The 27,090-nt window shown below is 40.0% G+C and overlaps 1 protein-coding gene and 2 non-coding genes across 3 annotated transcripts in view; 2 read left to right on the forward strand and 1 right to left on the reverse strand.

The window, feature by feature from the left end:
• The window catches only part of STAB2 (stabilin 2), a 182,860-nt gene that overhangs the window by 85,001 nt on the left and 70,769 nt on the right, over positions 1-27,090 (forward strand). Inside the window, 9 exon segments of the mRNA XM_049782948.1 lie at positions 12,154-12,334; positions 14,750-14,843; positions 15,310-15,468; positions 16,660-16,755; positions 18,659-18,754; positions 23,488-23,535; positions 24,817-24,953; positions 25,731-25,845; positions 26,191-26,268. Of these exon segments, the coding sequence (XP_049638905.1) occupies positions 12,154-12,334; positions 14,750-14,843; positions 15,310-15,468; positions 16,660-16,755; positions 18,659-18,754; positions 23,488-23,535; positions 24,817-24,953; positions 25,731-25,845; positions 26,191-26,268 (1,004 nt within the window).
• Positions 1,135-1,267, reverse strand: LOC126023168 (small nucleolar RNA SNORA51). The gene has a single exon (XR_007500373.1). It is a non-coding gene; the product is annotated as a small nucleolar RNA SNORA51 (small nucleolar RNA).
• Positions 18,821-18,927, forward strand: LOC126023506 (U6 spliceosomal RNA). Its single transcript, XR_007500623.1, has one exon. It is a non-coding gene; the product is annotated as a U6 spliceosomal RNA (small nuclear RNA).

Here is a 27,090-nt window from a genome sequence, read left to right on the forward strand (position 1 = left end):
TGTATCAATTCTGTTGCCGTTGACTTTGGGTTTGGTGTTTAAGTCTGATCATTTTATATTTCTACTCAATGTTCATAGAACTGCTTGGTCCTGGAACAATCTATTTTCACCCCTCAATTTATGAGGCAGAACAAAATGATTCAAGTTATGTGGTTCTATTTGAAAAGAAAAAAAAAGAAAAATGGGAGGGGTCTGTCTGGAGGTTATAATTATTAATTCAAAAGAAGAAAAGGAAAAAGGATAAAAGGGGGTCTGGAGAAATAACATAGTAGTAAGGTGTTTGTCTTGCATGCAGAAGGATGGTGGTTTGAATCCCGGCATCCCATATGGTCCCTCAAGCCTGCTGGGGCAATTTCTGAGTGTAGAGCCAGGAGTAACCCCTGAGCACTGCCGGGTGTGACCCAAAAACCAAAACCAAAATAAAAACCCGAAGAAGAAAAACATAACGAAAACAAAACAAAACAAAAACAAAAAACCTAAAAACAAACAAGAAAGCAAAACCGGCAACTTCAAAAAAGCACAACAGCAACAAAAAAAAAAAAAGAAAAGAAAAGAAAAAGAAACAAAAACAAAAACAGAAAAACAAAAAAAGAAGGGCTGGTGTGGCAAGGTTTTGTGCTTTTTTTTTTTTTTCTCTGCATAGGCACAGTAAGGATTGAGGGAAATTAGAAAGGAAATTCCCTTGGCCTAAGAGATACAGGGTTTCTCCACCCTTGAAGCATACTAGAATGGGAACAACTACAGGCTCCATACATGCTCATATTTACTATCCAAGGTCTTTTTGTGGTGCCAGGAAACTTTCGCTCAGTTGTGGAAGATAAAATCAGGCCTCTGTAGCTAGAGATCTTGGTATTTGCACAGGTCATTGGATGGCAGCTATAGAAGTTCTGTTTGATCACTATTGTTGTAATCAGTCTTCTGTAATTAGTGGCCTGGGTTTTTGCACAGATCCCAGGACAAAGCCTAGGATAGTCTTTTATTATGGTTCCATATGTTCTGCTCATCAGACCTCTGGAGTCTAAGTTGGGTCCACATGACACATGTTCAGGGTGGGAGGCGCCCCTGTATTATAAAATGTATGAGTTCTTATTCCTAGTAGATAAGAGCTTGTTTCTTTTTTTTTTTTTTTTTTTTTTTTGTCCCCCAATTCACAATACATACCCGGCAAGGGGCCTGTGTTGAGGTGTATATGGGGTGCCTTTACTGTACCTCCTCTTTCTATACAGCCAGTGTAAAGAACACAGCCTGTGGTAAGAATTGGGAGGCCTTATTTTATCTTTTATTTTTTTTTTTTCTTCAGGGCAAACTAAAGTTGTTTTTTTTTTTTAAGTAAGAATTCATTTAAAGGACAAAATTGATTAACATAATAAGGTAAACTAATATAACATAATATAGTGACATAACATAACATATAATATAATTAATATAATAATAATACATGTAAGTCAAAGAAAGTTTCTGATTAAAAACACAATTTTTTTTTCCATAATGGCTTACATATCTTTCACTGTAGTATTTTGGGTACATATTCACATTAAATCAGGGGAATACCCATCACCTAATATGTCCTCTTCTCAATCAAAAATCAAATATACTGAAAATAGGCAGAGTCCTGTCTAGAGGCTTCCAAACTCAGTTTGAGAGAGGATGTGAAAAAAGTAATTAAAATACCACAACAATACACACACACACAAAAAAAAAATATCGAATTAAATAACCGATAAGCACCACAACAATAAAGACAGGCACCACACAATAATCTCGGTTCTGAAATCAAATCATACTCAAGTGCAAAGAGAAAGACAAAACAAAATAAAATAAAATAATATTGGAGACATCAACCGTAATCTCCACACCAAAATAAAGATGTCAAAAAAATAGATCATTTATTCTCCTCTTGCTGCTTTCGTGGATGTGGAAGACTTCTACTTTATCTTGGATGGTAAAATCAGACCTGTTTCTAGAGATCTTGGTGGCTGTGAGGATCAGGGAATGGAGTTTATGAAGTCTTTCTTTGTGGTTCTAGCAGTTATGCTTCTTCAATGTCCTTTTTTTGTTTTTTATGTATTCTAGGTGTTTCAGAATAGTGCTACCATTCTGTGTTTTTCTTTTGTCTTCTGACTTACTTCGTTTAACATAACATGATCTAGGTCCATCCACGTTGCTGCAAAGTCTGTGATTGTATCATTTCTAACTGCCATGTAATATTCCATTGTATATATATACCACATCTTAATGATCCATTCATCTGTTGTTGGACATCGAGGTTGGTTCCAAGATTTGGCTATTATACTGAGTGCTGCAATAAATAGTGGGGTGCATACATATTTTGGAATGAATGTCCTTCCATCTTGGGGATATATGCCTAGGAGAGCAATTGCTGGGTCAAATGGCAGCTCAATTCTGAGTTCTTTGAGCACTCTCCAGACTTTTCTCCATAGATGTTGGACCAAAGGGCATTCCCACCAGCAATGAATGAGAGTTCCTTTCATACCACATCCTCTCCAACAAAGGTTGTTCCCATTATTTTTGATGTGAGCCAACCTCACTGGTGTGAGGTGGTATCTCATTGTTGTCTTGATTTGGATCTCCCTGATGATGAGCGAAGGTGAGCATGTTTTCATGTGTTTGTTGGCCATCCTTCTCTCTTCCTCAGAGAAATGTCTATTCATTTCGTCTCCCCATTTTTTTATGGCTTCGTTTGGTTTTGAAGGACTCAGGTTTCTGAGCGCTTTGTATGTTCTAGATATCAGCCCTTTATCTGATATATCAAGTGAAAAGATTTTTCCCATTCTGTTAGCTGTCTTCTTGCATTAAGTAGGGTTTCTTTTGCCATGCAGAAGCTTTTTAGTTTGATATAGTCCCATTTGTTTATAGTTGATGCTAACGTTTTTGCCATTGGTGCTCCATTCTCAAAGACCCTTTTAATATAAAGGTCTTCGAGTGTTCTGCCTATTTTATTCTCGATAAACTTTATAGATTCAGGTCTGATTTCCAGATCTTTGATCCATTTTGAGTTGAGAAATCCAACCACAAACAGAAGGCAAGAAATCATAAAAACCAGAGCAGAAATAAACAACATAGAGACTAAGAAAACAATACAAAAAATCAATGAGACCAGGAGTTGGTTTTTCGAAAAAATAAATAAGATAGACAAACCATTGGCAAAACTTACCAAAAAAAAAGAGGGAAAACACCCAAATCACTAGGATCACGAATGAAAGGGGAGAGATTACAACAGAACCCCAAGAAATACAACATATCATGAGAACATATTATGAACAACTATATTCAACTAGACTAGAGAACCCACCAGAAATCGATAGATTCTTGGACAAACACCCTCTTCCAAGACTGGAAAAGGAAGACCTAGAAACTCTAAACAGTCCAATCACTTCAGAGGAAATTGAAGACGTAATTAAAAGACTCCCTAAGAACAAATGCCCAGGCCCAGATGGATATACAGGTGAATTCTATCAAACATTTCAAGAAGACTTATTACCACTGTTCCATAGGCTTTTCAAAACCATAGAAAAAACAGGAATCCTCCCCAACTCCTTTTATGAGGCTAATATCACACTCATTCCTAAAGAAGGCAAAGACACCACCAAAAAAGAAAACTACAGACCAATCTCACTAATGAACATTGATGCAAAGATACTTAACAAAATCTTAGCAAACCGAATCCAACACCTCATTAAAAAGATCATACATCATGATCAAGTGGGATTCATCCCAGGAATGCAAGGTTGGTTCAACATACGCAAATCAATCAACATTATACACCACATCAACAACATGAAGGACAAAAACCACATGATCATATCAATCGATGCAGAGAAGGCGTTTGACAAAATCCAACATCCGTTCATGTTAAAGACACTCAGCAAAATGGGGTTAGAAGGCACCTTCCTTAAGATAGTTACAGCTATTTATGAAAAGCCTACAGCCAACATTATACTTAATGGCGAGAAGCTAGAAGCATTCCCACTAAGGTCAGGAACTAGGCAAGGCTGTCCACTCTCTCCACTCTTATTCAATATAACCTTAGAAGTCCTAGCAATAGCAATCCGACAAGAGAAGGGAATCAAAGGAATTCAAGTAGGGAAAGAGGAACACAAGCTAGCTCTATTTGCTGATGATATGATGATATACATCAAAAACCCTAAAGAATCCACAGAAAAACTCCTAGAAACAATCAACCAATACAGTAAAGTGGCTGGATACAAAGTCAATACACAAAAGACAGTAGCGTTTTTATATACGAATAATGAAGTTGAGGAGAGAGAGATTAAAAATACAATTCCATTTAAGATAGTATCAAAAAATATCAAATACCTAGGAATCAACCTTACAAGAGAAGTGAAAGATCTATACCAGGGAAACTTCAAAACACTTCAGAAAGAAATTGAAGACGATCTAAAGAAATGGAAGAACATCCCATCCTCATGGATAGGTAGAATTAACATAGTCAAAATGACTATTTTACCCAAATTGCTATATAGATTTAATGCAATCCCTATCCAAATCCAGACACAATTCTTTAAAGAAATAGAACAATCAATTATAAAATTCATTTGGAACCATAGAAGACCCAGGATAGCTAAACACATTCTGAAAAATGAGAAGTTGGGAGGTATCTCCTTACCTAACTTGAAACTATACTATAAAGCCATAGTAATAAAAACAGCATGGTACTGGAACAGAGACAGGACCTCAGACCAGTGGATTAGAACAGAATTCCCAGACATAAACCCCCAGATATATAGCCAACTAATATTTGATAAAAGAGGCAAGAATATGAAATGGAACAAAGAAAGCCTATTCAACAAATGGTGTTGGTACAACTGGAAACTCATATGCACGAAAGTGAAAATCGACCCATATCTCACTCCTTATACAAAAGTCAACTCAAAATGGATCAAAGATCTGGAAATCAGAGCTTGTTTCTATACATAAAATTTCCCCTTTGCAAAAAGGAAAGGTGCCATATTATATTCCTGGTGCATTTGGGGGTAAGAATGACAGGCTACGCAATCTCTGTGCCCTGGTTTTGACCTGAGCTTTTATCCCAGCAAAGACTTTTTCTTGTAGGTTTTCATACTAAAACAGAACTAAAACAGGTGGAGGTAAGGAATATATATATAAGAAATAGAATAAATAAATAAATAAAAATTTTAAAAAAGTAATTAAAGAAAAAAGTGATGTAAGAGACTACCTTACATTTGGGAATAAACCGAGTAAGAGGTATTATTATAGAGGACTAAACATATTAAGGAAATAATAGGCTTCCCCATTAAGTCTTTTGAGATAGTCTGTGAGGGGGGGTGAAATCCAGGGCACATTTTCATCATACATCATGGTCTTGTTGAGTTTGAGAAATAATTTGCAGCAGTAGGGGATCAGGTAATGTCCTTTAGCTGGGGGCCCTTCTGGAGCTGAATCTGGTAGCATGCAACAGTCCACATTTGGTGGGTGGTGAGAAGAAGGGCCACAAAGCATGAGTCAGCAGGAGTGTTGGTTGTAGTTTCTTGCTGGGGCACAAAATGTGAGGCTCAGAGCATGTCCTTTCGCTTTGGTGGCTGGATAGTGGCTTATTGGGGCAGGAGGTCAGTCTCAGTACCTAATGAGCTAAGAATAAAGAGTAAAGAGGGTTAAATAAGGAGGGATATCAGATCAGGATTGAGGGATGAAAGGATAGAAGGATTTCTGAAGGGAAGAGGAGGGATAATATATACACTTCAGGTATGGATTGTTTACAAATTAGGTTTAGCAATCAGAGAGGAGTCCACTGTCTACAAACTCATGTCCACATAAAGACAGAAATTAGTGACCTATTTTTAAGTTGTTGTTGGAGGCCTGACCCTCATAGGATGTGTCTGAGCTCTTAAGAAATAATTGAATTTTAAAAAATATAAATAATTAGCTAAGATATAGATTAGGAGAGAAAGAAAGGAAAACAAAGGATAAGAGAGAAGAGAAAAGGAAAATAAGTAAATACGGTAAAAATAAGTTTAAAAAATTGGGCTGGTGCATCAGAGTTGGAAGGTTTTCCAAATTCTAGGCACTTCATCACTGACAGGGGTAGTCTTAGATAGTGGCTGGAGTTAGATCAGGATTAGATAGTGGCTGGAGCATTTTAGAATAAGCATAGTTTTCGCATCTACAGTACTAAGCAATGTGGAGTGAGGACTATAAAAGGTGACTACCCTGTGTAGTATCGTCCAGCGCATCTTATGTATAGGTTCCTTTCCTAAAGGATTGAATTGATGAAGAAGAGGAAGAAATAAGAGAAGGAAAGAGGAAGTAAAGTGAAGAAAATAAGAGAGAGAATTAAAAAAAAGAAAATGATAATTGCCAAAAATGTATTCGATGAGTGGGACCTATAACATAAGTCTGTGGTAAGCCATTGACTGTCAGTGGTCTGAATGAGCACATGCTTTAGGTCCTAATAGAAGACATAAACAAAAGGCAATGGGTAAATTGGAATATTTCATTGATACATTGTCATACTGAGCACTGTATATGGTATCTAGTATGATTGAGCACTGAGGCATAAAATTAGGATGTCCACCTTTTGTTTTCAAGAACCAATGTGGACAAAGAAGCTAAAGGGTTATTTTATAGCTGGTAAAATTAAAGCATTAAAACATATTGTTAGTAATCACTGCAGTCGAATTCCCTGGCTTCCAATCATATTTTGTATCTGGTTCTGTGGGTAAACACATTAGGATATTATTATAGGCCTTTGTAGGTAGAGGTTGATTGCATACCTGTTCACTCTAACCCGCTGTTTCTATTGTTGCTGGTTTCTTTATGGCATAATGGATAGTTGAGGCTTTCACTCTTCCACTTGATTTGAAATACTTCTTGCTATATGCTGACACTGAAGGTGCTTAGAGTTTCTGCCCTTTAGGCCATTGTATTTGTTCACAGAGTATTATAATTAATATGGTATATATTCTAAATACCTCAGATAAGTACTAACATTCTGTATTTATCCTTATTCTTCTGGCTTACTTCATTTAACATAATATTTTCTAGATCCATCCATGTTGCTGCAAAATCCATGATTGTATTATCTCTAACTGCTATGTAGTATTCTATTGTGTCTATGTATCACATCTTCATGATCCACTCATCTGTTGTTGGGCATCGAGGTTGATTCTAAATCTTGGCTATGTGCTGAGTGCTGAGATAAATAAATACTTTGGGATGAATGTCCTTCTGTCTTGGGGATAGATACCCAGGAGTGTGATTGCTGGTTTATGTGGCAGCTCAATTCTGAGTTTACTGAGCACCACTATTTTCCATAGGAGTTGGATCAGGCAGCTTTCCCACCAGCAGTTTATGAGAGTTCCTTTCTTACCACATCTTCGCCAACAGAGATTGGTCACGTTATTTTCGATGTGCGCTATCCTCACATGAGTCAGGTGGCACTTCATTGTTGTCTTGATTTGAATTTCCCTAATGAGGAGTGATGGTGAACATGTTTTCATGTATCTGTTGGCCATTTGTTGATCTTTCTCAGAGAAGTGTCTGTTCATTTTCTCTCCCCATTTTTCTATTGCTTTATTATATTTTTGGAGCTTACCTTTTTGAGTGCTTTGTATATCCTAGATATCCTAGATATCTGATGTGTTGAGTGCAAAAATTTTTTCCCATTCTGTTAGCTGTCTTCCTATGTTAACCAGGATTTCTTTCCCCATGCAGAAACTTTTTAGTTAGAGACTTTCGAAACTTTAGAAACTTTTTAATCCCATTTATTTAGGTTTGATGCTAAAGTTCTTGCCATTGGCATTCTATTATCAAAGACTTTTTGATATATAAGTCTTGAAATGTTCTGTCTATTTTTTCCTTAATAAACTTTACTATTGTTTCAAGGTCTTTAATCCATTTTGAGTTGGCTTTTGTGTAAGGTGTGAGTATGGATCAATCTTTAATTTCTTACAGGTGGTTATCCTGTTTCCTCAAAGATGCCTTTAGTCTCAATGTCATGGAGTGTTTTACCTACTTGTTGTTCTATATATCTTATGGTTTGGGATCTGATATAAGGTCTGTAAACAATTTGGATTTGACCTTTGTGCAAGGTCTGAGTTCACTTTTTTGCAAGTGGCTGACCAGTTGTACCAACACCACTTGTTTAAGAGGCTTTTCTTGCTCCATTTTGCATTTCTTGCCCCATTGTCAAAGATTAATTAGTTGTATGTCTGGAGAACATTCTCTGTATACTCAAGTCTATTCCACTGATCTGAGGGTCTTTATTCCAAAACCATGCTATTTTCATGATTATAGTTTTGTAATACAAATTAAATTTGAGGAAAGTGATGCCTCCCATATTTCTTTTCCCAAGGATTGCTCTAGCTATTAGCTGGTATTTATTGTTCCAAATGAATTTCACGAGTGTTTGATCCACTTATTTTAAGAATGTAATGGGTATCTTAAGAAGAATTGCTATCTGTACAATGCTTTGGTGAGTATTGCCATTTTAATTATATTAATCCAGCCAATCCATGAGCAGGATATGTGTCTCCATTTCCTTGTGTCCTCTCTTATTTCTTGAAGCAAGCTTTTGCAGTTTTCTTTGTATAGGTCCTTCATCTCTTCAGTTAAGTTGACTCCAAGATATTTGAGTTTGTGTGGCACTAATGTGAATGGGATTGCTTTTTGTTTTTTGTTTGTTTGTTTTTTTGTTTTTGTTTGTTTGCTTGCTTGTTCAGGGTTTTTTGTTTGTTTGTTTGTTTATTTTGGGGCCACACCTGACAGCACTCCTGGCAGCTCGGGGGACCATATGGGATGCCAGGATTCAAACCACCATTCTTCTGCATGCATGGCAAATGCCCTACCTCCATGCTATCTCTCTGGCCCCAGGATTTTTTTTTTTTTTTTTTTTTTTGGTTTTGGGGCCACACCCGGCGATGCTCAGGGGTTACTCCTGGCTGTCTGCTGAGAAATAGCTCCTGGCAGGCACGGGGGACCATATGGGACACCAGGATTCGAACCAACCACCTTTGGTCCTGGATCGGATGCTTGTAAGGCAATCACCACTGTGCTATCTCTTCGAGCCCCAGGATTTTTTTTTAATGTCTATTTCTTTTCTTTTTTCTTTTTTTTTTTTTTTTTTTTTTTGGTTTTTGGGCCACACCCTGTGATGCTCAGGGGTTACTCCTGGCTATGCGCTCAGAAGTCGCTCCTGGCTTGGGGGACCATAAGGGACGCCGAGGGAACGAACCGCAGTCCGTCGAAGGCAAGCGCAGGCAAGGCAGGCACCTTACCTCTAGCGCCACCGCCTGGCCCCGTCTATTTCTTTTCTATCATTATTGGTGTATAAGAACGCCATTGATTTTTTTTTGGGGGGGGGGTGTTTTGGGGCCACACCCGGTGAATCTCAGCAGTTACTCCTCGCTATGTGCTCAGAAATAGCTCCTGGCTTGGGGGACCATATGGAATGCAGGGGGAATCTAACCACAGTCCATCCTAGGCTAGTGCTGGCAAGGCCTTACTGCTTCGCACCACCACTCCAGCTCCAAGGCCATTGATTTTTCCGTGTTAATTTTGTAGCCTGCCACTTTGCTATATGAATCTATTGTTTCTAGAAGCTATTTTGCACTCTAGGGTTTTCTAAATATAGTATCATGTCATCTAGATGCCCTTGATATCTTTTTCTTGCTTACTGCTATGTCAAGAACTTCCAGCACTATGTTGAATGGGAGTGTTGAGAATGGACAGCCTTGTCTTGTACCAGATTTTAGAGGAAAGGCTTTTAGTTTATCTCCATTGAGAATAATATTTGCCATTAGCTTGTGGTAGATGGCCTTGACTATACTGAGAAAAGTTCCTTCCATTCCCATCTTGATGAGAGCTTTTTTCAAGAATGGGTGTTGGACCTTATTAAATGCTTTATCTGCATCTATTGATATAATAATATGGTTTTTACTTTTCTTTTTGTTGACCTCATCAAGAAGGTCATATACCATGACCAAGTAGGTTTCATTCCAGGAATGCAAGGATGATTTAACATACATAGATCAATCAACATAATACATCATACCAAAAACGAAAAATTTTAAAAGTAAAAAATAGGGACCAGAGCAGTGGTGCAAGCAGTAAGCCTTGCCTGTGCTATTCTAGGATGAAATGCAGTTTGATCCCCCGTGTCCTCTATGGTCCCGAAGCCAGGAGCAATTTCTGAGCACATTGCCAGGAGTAACCCCTGAGTGACCCATGGGTGTGGCCTGAAAACCAAAAGAAAAAGTAAAAAATAATCATTGTATCATATAGATAAGTATATATTGTTATATGTGATATAAAAAGGAAACATGCTGTTTACATTATATAGTATAAAATTATGTATTAATGTAAACATAACAAATATGTTATGTGTTATATGGCATAAATTAAAACAACACAATAGTAAGCCCAAACATCTTACATCTCAATGTAAAAATAACATGATTTAGAAGAGTAAATGTAATTTAATATATATTTATCTATATCTAACTGAATTAGAACTTAATAATGGAATGAAATAAATACATCAGAATTTGCTATGGTGTTGACTCACCAGAGGTTAAATCTTTCCCCACTCAGCAACTTTCTGATTGAGGACTCAGGAAATGTCCCGCTGGGTTCAGTTTTTGGGTCTCTTCTACTCAGATCTTGACCCAGCTTCTCTGCTACCTTCTCTTTCCTTTCCTCTCTGGGCTCCTCTGGGCTCCCTGGAAGAGGGATAGCAAAGCTGTCTGACTGCTGAGCTGAGGCCAAGTTTCTTTTTCCCAAATAAGCTTCCGAAGAGGCAAAACTAATGTGTTTGATTCCCAAAAATCTCCTGATCTGGTGCACATTGATGATTCCAGTGGGCCTGGTTATGCAGGACCGGTAGGGGGAGCCTCTGGCTCACATCCCAACTTGCTCAAATGTCTCTTCTGTGGTTTCCCCCCACGCACTCAGCCCACCTCCCGCATGCTGTTTCTCTTCTCTTTCTGGAACTTGATTCCAAGCACCCACACCAATTCCTCTCCTGTCAAACTTTGCCCAGATTCCTTTCTTTCCAATTATCTGAGCCCCAAATCCCTTGGCACCTACCTTTTAGAATTTCCCCATCCTTATCTCACCTCCTATGCTCAGGACCCTGAATCTGCAGGTGCAGTGAATGTAAATGTCATGACAACCAAAGTAGGCAGCTCATGTGGGTGATGACAGCAGCCGCATGTCAATATGAGGTCTTATAACAACCTGCCATGTGACCAAGGTTACTGATGAAGAAACCGAGAGGGCCTGAGTCCAAGTCTCTTCATGAGAACTCAGCAATAATCTAAGCAACTTGCTTTACTTTGCTGGGCCTCAATGTCCCCACATGGAAAAGCACCTGATAAAATGCCTACCAGCTAAGATTGTTACTATTTGTGAAATGGCCCAATGCCTAGAAAAGTCTGTGTACAAATGTAAGCCAGTATAATTCCCTGCTTAGCTGTGCTAGGGCGTTGTGAGCTGATAGTCTCCCCTCTTCCCTTCTCCCCCATTTAGCTGTGGAGGGGAGTGACAAACATCTATGACATCTATACTGAAGGCCAGACAGGTGTGAGAATCCACTTCCATTTCTTCCAGGAGCTCTTTGCAAAAAAGCAAGAATGTGCCCAAGGAAACTCATTGTTTTTTTCAGTTTGGGGGAATATACTCAGCAATACTCAGTATTACTCCTGGTGATGCTTAGGGGATACTATATGGGATGCCAGAAATTGAACCAAGGTCAGTCACGTGCAAGGCAAACACCCTACCCACTAATGATCTCTCCAGCCCCCAGACTAAACTCTTGAAACACCACATAGTTGACAATACAGGTCTTTGGTCCTTTTTGCCCTGTGTCCCCTTCCCTAACATGCCCCCATGGCACCCAGATAAAACCACCCCAAAAAGACTCAGCTCATGGCCTGCTTGCTGGGGCCTACTGCTGTGACCTGAAAGCTGTGTCAGCACTGGAAAATATGTGACCCTGGGAACCATACCCAGAGACTTTTCTGAGCCCAGAGCCACACCCAGAGCCCAGTCTCTGCTCTGAAAGGAGCAGGGAGGTTGGGGGAGGGGGGATGACCTGTGTAGCCCATTGCTGAACTTGTCCTTCAGCCCAAAATGTCCCTTTTCCTGCTCTTTCAGATTGCCCATGCCTCTATGGCAAGTGTGATAACAGAGTCAACAGCGACGGGGCCTGCCAGGAAGACACATGTGAGGTCGGCTTCACAGGGAGATTCTGTCACAAGCAGACCTCTACCTGTGGGCCCTTTGTGCAGTTCTGTCACATCCATGCCACCTGCGAGTACAGCAATGGGACGGCGAGGTAGGCCTTGTGGGGGGGAGGCAGATTTGGTGTTCTCAAGAACAGGCCCACCCACATATGAAATCTTGGCATACCTGGACCAAGAGGCCTCTACTCTCTAGCCATTAATGTGATTGGTGCAGAAACCCTCAAATGGAGCACGATTCTAACGACCCAGACTATGTGATCTGGGACAAATGACTTAACCTCTCTGAAGTTTGCTTCTCTCACACCTGTGCTTTATCAAAATATTATCAAGACTAAATGTTAAACCACCTGACATCATCATAAGAGGTTTAAACCTGGAAAGTCTCATCATTGTCATGGGTGGGATAAAGGAAAGAAGGGAAGTTCTTTGCATCAACTCTCCCTCCTTCCTGGGTCCAATTGTGGTGCAGTGGTAGAGCTTCTGCCTAGCAAGATAGACCCCCACTCTATTAAATGTAAACCCTGATTTTGACTTTTGATTATTCCCAATACCACAATTAACACGATCCCTAAAATACTAAGTATGCAGCCCCCCTGACACCAGCAATATCACAACAAAGGGAAGATGGAAAGTTAAAGAGATAAAAGTTTTTTTACTTCCTAAACCTATTAATAATAATGCCCCTGTTCTAGGCATCTTCCCAGAAAACTGCCTCTTTGGGCAATAAATCCCTTTATTTCCTTCATGCAGTGGGTTCAGAGGCCATGTGTGGGAATATTTGGTTCAAAGGTAGGAATCATCCCAAGCCTGAAAAACGCAGAGAATGTAGTTCTTGATCCTATTTTCATACTTTTCTTAATATATAGCTAAATATTAATAACAGTAATGAATGTCTTTCACTAGTGATGATTTTTTTTCTCAAAAGGGCAGTATCCTCCTCTTGGATTGGACCATAGAAACATTTTTCCCAGCTAGATAAATGCTGCAGTTGTGTGAAAGGCAAATAGCACAGTGATCAAAATTGCCTTATGGCTTAAGGCATTTGAGCCATAGGCAATTGAACATGCAGCAGGAAGCTCATGTTCCATACCTGGAACTTCATGGGCCTTGGGACACTACCAGGAATGACTCCTGGGCACAGAGCCAGGAATAACCTCTGTGCACTGCTGGATGCATCCCCCAAACAAATAAATAAAAGATTTCCCTGAAGTCAACCACCCTTGATTACTAACACAGTGTTTAGATCATGGGTTGAATGCACAATTCCATAATTATGTAGGTTAAACTGAGGGCAAAACTATCCTATTTCTTCACCTGGTCTCAGAGAAAGTAGAGAAGGCTTTTCTTCATTATCAGCAGATTATTGGAAATGGCAGAGGTTGAGACAGAGAACAAGCCCTTAAGAATATGGTTTTACTCAAGGTCAGCCAGGACTTGCTTTTGTCATCAACCTAGTTATGATCAAAACTTAACCAAACAGTGCTGTTGGAGCACACATTGAGTTTAGAAGCTTTGAAATATAAAAAATATATTTTCTTAAGGCTTGGGACACACATTGGAGTAAGTGTGCCATCAGAACAATGGAGAGGAGGACAGTAATGGAATCCTAGAGTTTAATCCCAGAAAATTTATCTCACTACTGGCTGAAAGATGGCTGGACAATCCAGATAAGTAAATGCAGTTAATAGTAAAAAAGTATTGAGATTGGATATTGGTATTGAATGTTTGAGAAGGCAAACTCAGGAAACAATATTGGCTCATAGGATGAGGCTCCTGAAAATGATGGTGAACTACACACACACACACACACACACACACACACACACACACACACACACACACACACTGACATCGGCTAACAGAGGGCTGATGAAGAAGTCATTTCATAGTGTGTGAAAAACAAAGCAGGCCATGTCCAGGATTCCCTCAGAGTAACCGATGGATCTGATATTGTGTATGCATTAACCCTCATGACCTCATGACCATTAGTGTTTCTTCAAAAAGATAAATCTGGAAAGAGATAGCACAGGTGATAAGGGGCTTATCTTGCGTTCGAGCACGCGCGCCCGCACACACACACACACACACACACACACACACACACACACACACTTGGGAGGAGACCATGATAGAGAGAAAAAAACTTCTCTCTTTATGATCATGTTTAAATCTGTTTAGAACTGTCCCTCTCCGAAGGACAGGGTGGAGTGTTTTCTGCTGATCCCAAAGAACAAAATGGGGTGCTGACAAAAAAAGATTCCTGCCCACTGAGCCATCAAGCACCCTTCTATTCATCACATTTCCTCTATACCTCTGCCTTACAAGGAAGAAGGCTCAGGGTCTCACATGGTGTCACATGCCCCTCAGAGATGGGCCATAAGTTCTCATGCATTGTTGTGTAGCTGTAGAGGCCAGATATGCCACCATGTGGACTAGTAGCTCCCCACCTAGAGCAGCAACTGCTGAGGGTGCTCTAGGTCTGACTGAACACTTGCTCTCCTTTGCAGCTGTGTTTGCAAAGCAGGATACAAAGGGGATGGAATCATCTGTTCAGAAGTGGACCCTTGCATGGAACTAATCCCAGGAGGCTGTAGCCCCAATGTGAGTGTTGGCCTTTATTGCCCAGCTGCCTGTGTGTTTGTTTTTAAGAAATTCTAATGAGAGAGCTTAAAGACAGTGCATGATATATGACTATTCACAACTCAAAGCATGTAACTTTAAAACTGTATTTTTATTTATTGGGGGCTGGGAAGGCATGCCCAGGAATGTTGGGGTCAACAGTGCTACACCCAATGATGTGAGATGAGGGAAGCCATGCCAGGGAATGAATCTCCCCATCCTTTATCCATGGTCTTGGCACTCCTGAACATTGCTTGGAAGCTCTACCCCCACAAATTGTCCTGTGATCACTCAGTGACAGCTCTATCACTGACAAGCCTCAAGCAACTTTGCTCTTTATATTCTGCAATATTTTTCAATAACCTTAATGCCCAGACACCTGCTTTATTCCCTTTGTACACCACACAAACATGCATGTCTCAAATGGAGTCTTCTTTTCCTCCTGCAGGCAGAATGCCTTCGAACTGGCTCAGGAACCCACACTTGTGTGTGCCAGCAGGGCTGGACCGGGGATGGGAGAGACTGCTCAGAGATCAACAAGTGTCTTATGCCAGACAAGGGTGGTTGCCACCACAATGCCACCTGTTTGTATGTTGGCCCAGGACAGGTAGGTTGGATACGTCCAAGAATGAAAGGAAGCGAGATTCTTACACTGGCTTCCTAAATCCCCAGCCCAGGCCCAGAGCACTTTGGCCTAAGCTTCCTGCAGCTTTTACATTAGTGGCAATTGTGAGAATGAGCTTGGTGCCACCATAAGCTGTGACATCAGCTGACAGAGGGATGATGAAGAAAGGTCATTTTACAGTGTATAATAAAACAAAGCAGGTAATGCCCAGGATTGCTTCAGAGTAACCAGAGGACTTGATATTGTGTATGCATTAACCCTCATGATCATTAGTATTTATATTTATATTCAAAAATATAAATCTGGGCTGAAGAGATAGCACAGGTAATAAGGGAGCTTACCTTGCATGCAACTGACCCAAATTGACCTCCAGCATCATATACGATCCCCTGAGCACCTCAAGAGGTCACTACTGAGAAGAGACAATAATAACCCCTGAGCACTGCCAGATGTGTCCAAAAATAATAATAATGAGGAGGAGGTAAAGGAGAAGAAAGAAAAGGAAGAAGGAAGAGGAGGAACAGAAAGAAGAAGAAGAAGAAGAAGAAGAAGAAGAAGAAGAAGAAGAAGAAGAAGAAGAAGAAGAAGAAGAAGAAGAAGAAAAGAGAAGAAGAAGAAGAAGAAGAAGAAGAAGAAGAAGAAGAGAAGAAGAAGAAGAAGAAGAAGAAGAGAAGAAGAAAAGAAGAAGAAGAAGAAGAAGAAGAAGAAGAGAAAAGAAGAGAAGAAAAGAAGAAGAAGAAAGAAAAGAAGAAGAAAAAGAAAGAAGAAGAAGAAAGAAGAGAAGAAGAAGAAGATGATGATGATGATGATGAAGAAAAAAATATTGCTTTTTGTATGGACCTCTACCAAGTCATCATGCCATGTCTATGTAATCTTCCCCTCCTAAAGGAAGGTCATCAACCCTTGTTATGTGCTATTTGAAGTTCTCTCTGAACTACTCTTTAATCCTTGAAGGTAAAGAACTCAAAAGGAAATGCTGAAATTATCCAGTTGAGAAAATTATGGTAGAATGTGATGACCACCTGCTCTGGAATTAAAAGTGTAACATGAGAAAGATTGTAGACTGTTCTCTGAGGGCTGCAGTTGTTAGAGTTCACTTTCCAGTGCCACTTGTAAGAAAGACCTGAGAGTCTGTTGCTGTCAGTACTCTGATTTCTATGTTTGGAATTACAGAATGAGTGCGATTGTAAGAAAGGATTTCAAGGCAATGGCATTGACTGTGAACCTATAACTTCATGCTTAGAACAAACTGGAATGTGCCATCCTCTGGTGAGTTACTTCATTTTTGTTTATAATTTGGAAAAAGTTTTTGATACTATGAGTAATTATATAATAAATCTTTTTTTAAATAAAGTAATTTATAAAAAAAAAAAGTATTTGTGGGCTAGTGGTAGGGTATTTGCCTTGCACACGGCAGACCCGGGACAGACCCAGGTTCAATCCTATGTTCCATTGAGCCTGCCACGAGCGATTTCTGAGTGCAGAGCCAAGAACAAACCCTGAGTGCCACTGGGTGTGGCTTGCCTTGCATGCGGCTGACCTAGGAAAAACTGCTGTTTGATTTCCTGGCATCCTATATGGTCCCCCAAGCCAGGAGCAATTTCTGAACACAGAGCCAGGGAGTAACCCCTGAGCATCACCATGTGTGGCCCAAAAACAACAACAAAAGCCAAAAAGGAGATTAAATTATTTGTCATCTAAACCTATTCCCAAAATGAATCCCAAAATAGAATTTGTTTATTGCAACTCCATTCCAAAGTTAGGAAGTTATGAATGACAAGACATAAGCTTCCTGGTTCAATGTGGATTTCAAATTAATAACAAATAATCCACTAGTGTAATTATGCCCTTATAGCACAAAGTAAATTTTATGTTGTTATTTCTAATTTTTCTAAAGTTGGTATTTTATTTGGCTTCTTGTGTTTTATTTTCATTTTAATTTTGTTTATGCTTCCATTTAACAGAATGTCACAATATAACATGATTCAAAGTAATAGTAAAAATTTCCATTGAGGAGTACAAGGTACTGTGTTGAAATTCTGAAATAGTAGGCAAAGATGTTGGAGTGAATCATGTTCATGTTTTCAAAAAAATATACTGAGCACCCATCATCAGTGGTGCTTTTGATTAAAACTAACAAAATCCCCACAAATCAATCTAATAAATCAACAGAAAGGAATGTTTTGGGAGCCTCCCATGACAGCACCTATAAGCTATAAACAAGAAATACAATGAGGTTCTCAAAGGCCTCGTATTCTAAAGACCAGAAGTCAATGCAGTTCTCTAGTCCTTCAAAACCATACAATCACTCACCTTGTTCATCAAAGTGCATTTTCTTTCTCTTTGCCTCTGTCTCTGTTTCTTATTCCTAAATTGTACTGTTTCTCTATATTTGAGTAGTTCTCAAAATACCATAATTAATGCAAAGTTATACCCCAGAAGTGATGCCCACTAATTTATCAGTACACTATGTCCCAATTCCAAGTCACAAGTGAAATATTCTAACCAGCCCAACTGCACCTAGATGTCCTCATAAAAGACCATCTGCTGTGTGCAGGGTGTAAGCTAACATACTCTGAGCAGGGCTGCCTAGGTGTACCCCAACCTAACATGCATGTATTAGAAGGTATTCTTTAAAGAGGAAAAACGGGGAGAGAGCCTCACAATCATCATAGCCTTAAAATAAAAGGAGAAAGCTAAAGAAACACCAATAGTTTTTGCTTTGTAAGCCCTAATAAGCCCAGGTGTCACCAATATGAGACATCACAGCATTTTTCGTGTCCTTCCAAAGAGTGAAAGAATCGACTCAGGGTAATCAGATAAAATGCAGGATACCAGTTAATTCTGAATTTCAGATGCACTCTGAATCATGGTCCTCAAATATTGTCTAAATGCATTATATTCTAAAATTGACCCATCATTTAACTGAAATTTAAGTATAGCTTTGTATCTTGCTCTTAATTACTAACTCTGATCCAGAAGAAAACAGAATTAAACTGTTATTAAATGCTATCTGCAGCAAACACTCAGACAAGTCTTCATGGCTCCATTACATCTGCAAGTGACCATCATATAATTCTAGATCCCATCTTGAAGCTCTCACCTCAGATCGATAAAACTGAGGCTCTTTGGTTAGGAACACAAATCACTTCTGTCCACTTCCTTTTGGCAGGCAACCTGTCAGCTGGCTTCCTCTGGCCTCTGGAGGTGTGTGTGTCGAGAGGGCTTTGAAGGAGATGGCCTCCTGTGCTATGGAAATGCAGCTGTGGTAAGTTAGCTCCTCTGAACTCCAACATAGGAACACCAGGGCAGCTTTGCTTGGAATGCCTTTAGAATGCTCGCTTCGGCAGCACATATACTAAAATTGGAACGATACAGAGAAAATTAGCATGGCCCCTGCGCAAGGATGGCATGCAAATTCGTGAAGTGTTCCATATTTTTATATAAGTGTTCCTCAGAAAAAAAGAATGCTCTACCAGTCATTTATTCTTTTACCTGGCCTCTATGTGGCCAGGACGCAGCTGACTTCTCCGAAGTGCTGTCTGTAGAACAGGAAAAATACCTCCCTTTCCCAGCTTACCACCTCCTTCCACTCCCAATTTTCCCTAATAAGCAGCCTGCTCCCAGCTGATTCTCCTGGCACTCCTATCTAGATTGTGTGGCTCCTCTGGGTGCCCAGAACATCTACACTTAGCCTTTTCTCTAGGGAAGAGGTGTGTGTGTGTGTGTGTGTGTGTGTGTGTGTGTGTGTGTGTGTGTGTGTGTGTGTGTGTGTGTGTGTGCGTGCATGCATACGTATATGGTTTGCAATTCTTCAGTTTACTAGGCACCTTAGTAAATGATGAAATGTTAATGGACCCTATTGAAACTTCACCAAGAGCCTCTACAGTTAATGCTGTTATGATACTCATTTTATTTTATTGGTCTGAAGACACTTCCAGCTATGTTCAGGGAATGGCCTACTGTTTCTGTATTCTGTGTTCTGGTAGCACAAGAGACCATACATGGTACCAGGGATTAAATCAGCATTGGCCACATGTAAAGCATGTGTCTTTCTCCACTGTCCTATCTCTCTGGACATTTTATAGATGAGGAAACTGAATACGGAATCTAAAGGCCCTGAGATCCAGAGTGAGGAATCCAGCCCATACCTGTTTCCATGCAGAACCCAAGCACTAACATACCAGTGCAAAGCACAACCTGTCTTCTCCTAGCATCATCAACAGGCTGGTAAAAACTGCCATTATCAGCAAGACAAGGTCTAACAAAACCATTTTCTCAGATGGCATTGTTACCACAGAGACTGCTAACACTGGGTTTCCTGTTCACAGTCTAATAAGCAAGGATGGTGGATGAACCCCCCTCTCCTTGAAAGCAGCCCCCTTAAGCAATTAGTGAGCGTTTTGCTCTTGTGCTTATTCAATTACTAATAGAATTTCAAACAATTATTAATTAATTAAATAACTTTCAAGTGATTACAAAATAAATTGAGGGACTGGAAAGATGGTAATGTGGGTTTGCCTTTCACATGCCCAATGCAGGTTCAATCCCCAGTACCACACATGGTTCCCTAAGCCCCACCAGGAGTGGCCCCTGAGAACAGAGTTGAGTCAGCCTGAGCACTACTAGATGTGGCCCAAAACAAACCCCTGAGATTAACTGAGATAACTCTGCTAGTGAGCCTTTATATATCCATGATTATTGCCATTTTATAATAATAATTTTATTTTGACCAAAGTGGATTACATATCTTTCACAGTAATATTTCAGGTACATATTGACATTGAATCAGGGGAATTTCCACCACCAAAGTTGTCCTCCCTCCACCCCCGTTCACAGCATGCATCCCATATTCCCCTCCCTTACCCCCTCCCCGGGCTGCTAGAATAAGTGGTCCCCTCTGTGTCTAGCTTGTTGTAGATTGGATATCAATTCTGTTGTCGTTGGCTTTGGATTTGGTGTTTAAGTCTGATCATTTTTTATTACTACTTATTGATCATACAATTGTTTGGTTTTGGTACCCTCCATTATTTCCCCCTCAATTTCTGAGGCAGAACAAGATGGTTCAAGTTATGTGGTTCTGTTTGAAGAAAAGAAAAAAATCAAACAAGCAAAAAATGGGCAGAGTCCTTCTGGAGGCTATAAATATCAATTTGAAAGAAGAAAGGGAAAAGGGAAGAAAAACACAATACAAAAAGAAAAATCAAACAAAAAAAATCCAAAAAGCACCACAGCAATAAAGACGACCACCACACAATAACCACGGTCCTGAAATAAAAACATAACAAGGCACCAAAAAATGAAGGAAAAAAACAATAACAAAACCAAAAAAATTATTTTTGCTGCTTCTTTGTTATTCTGCATAAGCACAGTAAATACTGGGGAGATTAGAAAGGGAATTCCCTTGGTCTAAGAGATACAGGGTTTCTCTGCCCTTGAAGTATACTGACATGGAAATAACTACAGACTTCCTACATGTTCATTTACTCTCCCCTAGGTTCTTTTGTGGTATATGGAAGCCTTTTGCTCCATCATGGATGATAAAATCAAAATTAGACCTCTGTATCCTGAAATCTTGGTATCTGCACAGGTCAAAGGATGGAGCCTAGGATGGAGTCTTTCTTTACTGTTCTAGAAGCTCTGTTCCATCACTGTTGTTTTAATCAGTCTTCTGTAGTTGGTGGTCTTGGTTTTTGCCCTGATCCTAGAATGAAGCCTAGGATAGAGTCTTTCATTATGTTTCCAGAAGACCTGCTCAGTTGCAGTTGTCTCAGTCAGACCTCTGGAATTAGAGATCTTGGTTGTTGTACAGATCCTAGACCAAAGCCTACACTAGGGTCTTTTTTTATTGGTCCCAGGCTAAATTCTGCCCAGTCATGGTTGTCACAGTCAGTCTTCTGTAGTGACCTTCACATTTGCACAGATCAAAGGATGACATGTCTTCTGATTTCTTATTGTTAGATGATGAGGTAAGACAACCTGCTCTTAGAACAAGTTGTTGCCATTTCCTCATTGTTAGGATGTCATATCAAAACTGGCACATATTGGTGTCAGAGCAGTATTAAGAATGTCCCAGAGTGAGTTTGGTTCCTGGAGCCATTGAGGAGAACTGTGTCAGTTCTGTGCCTGGGATGTAGGGCTCGGGGTTGGATGGTCACTGTCTAATCACCTGGAGTCTAAGTTGGGTCCACATGATATATGTTCAAGGTGGGAGGTGCGCCTGTATTGTAAAAAAAAGTATGAGTTCTTATCCCTAGTAGATAAGAGCTTGTTTCTATATGTAAAATTTCCCCCTTTTTAGTATGCCTTTGCAGGAAGAAATGGTGCTATATTATATTGGTGCATTTGGGAGTGGGAGTGTCAGGCTCCATCATCTCTGTGCCCTAGTTTTGACCTGAGCTTTTATCCCAGGCAAGATGATTATTGACATTTTTATGATATTCTGTTGTTTATAAAATATTATCACATCTACTTATGCATCAATTTATTCATTTTTTAGAAGTTGTTTTCTCAAAGAGCCGAAGGAACTTTCTCAAGTCATAGCTAGTAAATGATGAACTTGGAAGCTGAAGCTATATCTTTTTATTTATTTTTATTTTGGGGGTCACACCCAGTGATGCTCAGGGTTACCCTTGGCCCCTGGCTCTGGGCTCAGAAATCGCTCCTGGCTTGGGGTACCATATGCGATGCCAGAATTTGAACCAGAATCCATCTGGGGTTGACCATGTACAAGGCAAACCGTGTGCAAGCCCTACTACTGTTCTATTGCTCCTGCCCCTATTTATTGTCATTTTTAAGGGTCACACCAAGTAATGCTCAGGGTGCTATATAGTACTATAGGGATAGAGACTGGGGCCTTCTATGTACTGGGTATCTGCTCTTCGACTTGATCCACCCCATACCCACACCCCACACCCAGACCCTCTGAACTCAATTGAGAAGTTTTTTGTTTTGTTTTTTTGTTTTGTTTTTGTTTTTGTTTTGTATATTTCCAGTGTCACTGATCTACTGGCTTTTTTGACTAGAGGAATTTCCAAGTCAACTGCACCAAAACAGTTCTAAGGGGCAAAGAAAGATTAGAGACTTACCCTCCTTACACACTGGTTCTAGTTTCAAAGATTCAGCAGCTGTTCATGACCAAAGTAGTTCCTGGTGGATGCTTGAAAAATAAGATGGTTAAGACTTCTCGAGCTTGCACTCTAGGCATGACTTTGTTCTATGCCTTTTAAACAGTGTTAATTCCTGCAATTCTCTCATAAAACCTATGAGTTAGAGCTTTTATTGCTCCCTTGTTAACAGAGGAGAATGTGGATACTGAGATGAAGTGTCTTGTCTTAGGAACAAAGAATTGGCCCAACCCTAAGAAAAACCCTGCTGGGATGCTCCCTACTCTGAGCCAGTACTTATCCCTGACTCCATGAAGAGAAACAGGCTACTTGCTGAGCACTGAGCCCTTCTCAGAGGCTGAGTGACTCAATGGCAACGTTTGAACAGCCCAGTTCTCATGTAGGAGCTAAATGTTGTGGATTTTATTTGAAGTTTCTATAATTACTTCTTGTTTTTGTTTTTTTTTTTTTTTTTGAGCACATCCAGATGTGCTCAAGGGTCAAGGGTCACTCCTGCCACGGCTAGGGAACCCTACGTAGTGCTGATGATTAAATCAGGAAAGGTTGTGTGCAAGGCAAGTGCCTCAACCCCTGTACTCTCTCTCCAGCCCCTGTAAATCACTTCATTGTATGAAAAATAGGGAGTAAGCAACCCAAGCATGAAAGGAACACAAAGAAACGCTGAAAAAAATACTTAAGGAATAGCTTTGATCGTGTGAAAATTCATCTCTTTCATACTGGTATTAGCAAAGCTGGCCATGTAAATGGTTCCAGAGACAGCCCCTGGTAGCTAACTGCAGGCTCCCCAAAATTGCACTGTAATTGTGTTTTTCATTGTTCCTTCTCTTGTGTTCTCTCTTTTTGCTCCTGTTCACCCTTGAATCATCTGAATAAGGAGTTGTTATCACTCTCTGAGGCAGCTCAATTTAACCAATGGATAAATGTGAGTACCTTTGTTGGAACTTGGGTGAGAATGTGTATTATTTTGGGAATTTAGGTGCCTGTCATAGTGCCTACAGCCAGAGAGAGAGAGAGAGAGAGAGAGAGAGAGAGAGAGAGAGAGAGAGAGAGAGAGAGAGAGAGAACACTAGTATCCTGAGAACAAATTCTAAACTCTAACATATTAGAACCACAAGGGACACATCCCATGCCTACCCATCCCCATGATGATTGGGTAGATTGACGATTACCCATGGGCATCCATGCATTTTTAAGGTTTCTAGGTGATTTTAACAGGCAACCCAGCTATGCACTTCTTATTAAGGCAGAATTCGGGCAAAGAAACTCCTCAATTATTTCAAATAGAGATACAGCCTCATTCATTTCAGAAGTGCCTTAAAGTTCCAACAAAAATTTTTCCTTTTAGTCCACCAAATTAGATTTGGGATGTACAATTGCAATCTGGGTGCCTTTGTATGTGTTCAGCTCTCAAACCAGCATACTACAGAGAACTTTTTCTCTCCCTGTGAAAGTCCTATAACAAAGAATTCAACCTCCATCCTATTTACTTTGCATCTTCGGGAAACATTGAAGATAGAAAAGAGTAGTCAGTCAAGTGTGTGTCCTAATTTCTATAGACATCAAACCCCATGCCTGATTATGCCCAGAGGTGGACTGGATACAGCTCACCTTCTCTCATGTGACCCTGTGATCTTTTACCAAGCCCACTTTCCATGTAGGTAACCCTAAATCAGTCATGTGCAGTGTCTTTGCTCCCCACCAAAATAGCAAATGCCATAGTCCAAGGTTTTTGCTCACTTTCTTCTGGAGAAATAATGTAAAGCCTAAGCATGTACTAACTCTGTTAAGAAAAAATGAAACTTTAGGTGAAATTTGATTTCTAGTCATCCCCCCCCCCAACTAAAACTGCTCCTAAGGATATTCTTCCCAACATCACTACTTTGGAAAAATCAAAAATTTCTGAACATTCTCTACAAATACTCTTGTGCATGGGTATACATGATCCTCTCAAGCCAATTCTCTGATTCTTTATCTAAAGGGTAAATGTCTAATAATAATTCAAAGTGTGGTCCAATGAAGAAAATTTGCTTTTGACAAGGCTCACACATTAAAATAAGAGAAATTAGCTTTAGAAGGAAATTTGCAGCAACAATCCTGAATAGAATGCCTAGAGCCTTCCCAGAAGCCCAGAAATCTCATCCCATGAATAAGCACTGCTGTGTCCTTGCCTGAATCTGGCACTTTGTCCTTTGTGTGATTTCAGAATGCATCTCTACAACCCTTGCTGTCTGCTGCCTCCAACCTCACAATTCTCGTGCCTTCCCAACAAGCTGTTGAGGACATGGATCAAAATGAGAAGGACTTTTGGTTGTCTAAGAGCAATATTCCAGCCCTAATAAAGTAGGTTGTATATGAGTTCTTCTTCATGATAGCTGCCTGGCATCAGTGTGAATAGGGGTGTCCATGGATATGAGACAGCCATCTTAAAACTTTGTGAAATTGAACTTTTAGGATGTTCAGGATGGTAATATTTAATGTGAACGACCATCAGCTCTGTGCCAAATATGCTTATAGCTGCTTTGCAGCTAACTTAATTAACCTTCCCCCAAAATCCTGAAAGACAGGCAAAATATTCCCTTTTTACAGATGTGAAAACTGAGGCACTGAATAATAAACATTTGACACTGGCATGTATCATCCATGGTTAACTTTCATATCACATTAAACCAAATGTATCACCAAATATGTATGAGAGAATGTTAATTGACTTGGTAGATTGGAGGGGAAAGTTTCCACAACATTAAAAATAAATTTACTTATTAATAATTTTAAAAAATTAATTTATGTGGGGGCTGGAGTGATAGCACAGTGGGTAGGACATTTGCCTTGTATGTGGCCAACCTGGGTTCAATACCCTGTATCCCATATGGTCCCCCAAGTCCACCTTGTGATTCCTGAGTGCAGATTCGGGAGTAGCCCAAGCACCACTGGTGTGTCACAAAGAAAAATAATAATTAGTTTATTTTTACTAACAGAAACTGGAATTTGTTTAATAAAGCTGACAGAGAGAAAACACAAATTTCAGTGCTGTTGCCAATGTATAAGGCATGAGCCCAAGCTTCCATAGTGTCTGCGAAACATGTGATCTCTCAAGGTCCTTGTGAACTATCATTTCAGGTACCATATGCTCCTGGGAACATATGGAGTGACCGATCTACAGGCTCTGTCCTCGTCTGACACGCTGGCAACGTCCTTGCAGGGCAATTTCCTCCATCTAGCAAAAACAGATGGGGTAAGGAGCATCACAAAAGGTCTGTCTGTGGAGTTCTGCGAACTGAGCCACTTTGGTGAGCTTCAGTCACTGGTTTTTAAGGAAATAGAATATTTGACATAGAATCAATGACCAAAGTACCTCATATTCCACTGTGGAAAGTGTTATTTTAATTTTATACATGCACATGCACACACGCCTGTGTGTATGTGTGTGTGATGTCTAACATGTCACAGGTCAAAGACATCTCATGGTCCCAAACATGAAGGTCATTGTTGATGAAAAAAGTAGAACTCCCAAAAATGATAACTGCTCCTCAGTGTCCTGCATGGATGTTCTCTTTTCCACTGTGGTTTGCTCTTGCAGAATGTCACGCTGGATGGGGCCTCCATCATTGATGGCGACAATGCAGCCACCAATGGAGTAATTCACATCATTAATAAGGTACTCTCCTCTTGTTTGGTGATTTATCTCCCTGTACCCTTTGGGGAGGAAGGGAGATAACACTTAGCCTTCATAGCAAGGGACATATGTACTTGATTACTTTTGTTTTTAAACTGTTTTGAGACTCTATCCAGGTGTTCAAACTCAGTTCTATTTCCTCAACCCAGACACTGCCATGTGCCCTAGAGTCAGTATGGCCACACATATTCCAGTTATTATTTCTCAGAACTCCTTCAAGGGCTTCTGAGCATCATGGCATTGGGAATCCCTAGTCCATTAGATGAGACCAAATCAAGAGCTTCAACACTCATTCCTCATGATAACTGCCCCTAAAAAGATAGAATGGGAAAGATCCTGAGGGAAATTGAGAAAGATAGAAAAAGTATTATGATGTTTTCACTACATTGCCTTCTAAGGTATAATTCAAAAACATCTAAAGGTATAAAATGAGAGGGAGGGAAGCTTAATGAAGTTTTAAGTGATTCTATAGTTTTCTATTACTATATTAGGATTTTCATTTAAAACCAAAGTTAGGATCTGGGGCTTCCGGAGAACTTTCAAAGGTAATGGACTTAGGGCCCGGAGAGATAGCACAGCCGCGTTTCCCTTGCAAGCAGCCGATCCAGGACCTAAGGTGATTGGCTCGAATCCCGGTGTCCCACATGGTCCACCGTACCTGCCAGGAGCTATTTCTGAGCAGACAATCAGGAGTAACCCCTGAGCACCGCTGGGTGTGGCCCAAAAACCAAAAAAAAAAAAGGTAATGGACTTAAAAAGAATTAACTAATTGCATTAATTCAAATTATTCACAATAGACACATA

This window comes from Suncus etruscus, chromosome 11 (genome assembly GCF_024139225.1).
Source record: "Suncus etruscus isolate mSunEtr1 chromosome 11, mSunEtr1.pri.cur, whole genome shotgun sequence".
Lineage (NCBI taxonomy): Eukaryota > Metazoa > Chordata > Mammalia > Eulipotyphla > Soricidae > Suncus > Suncus etruscus.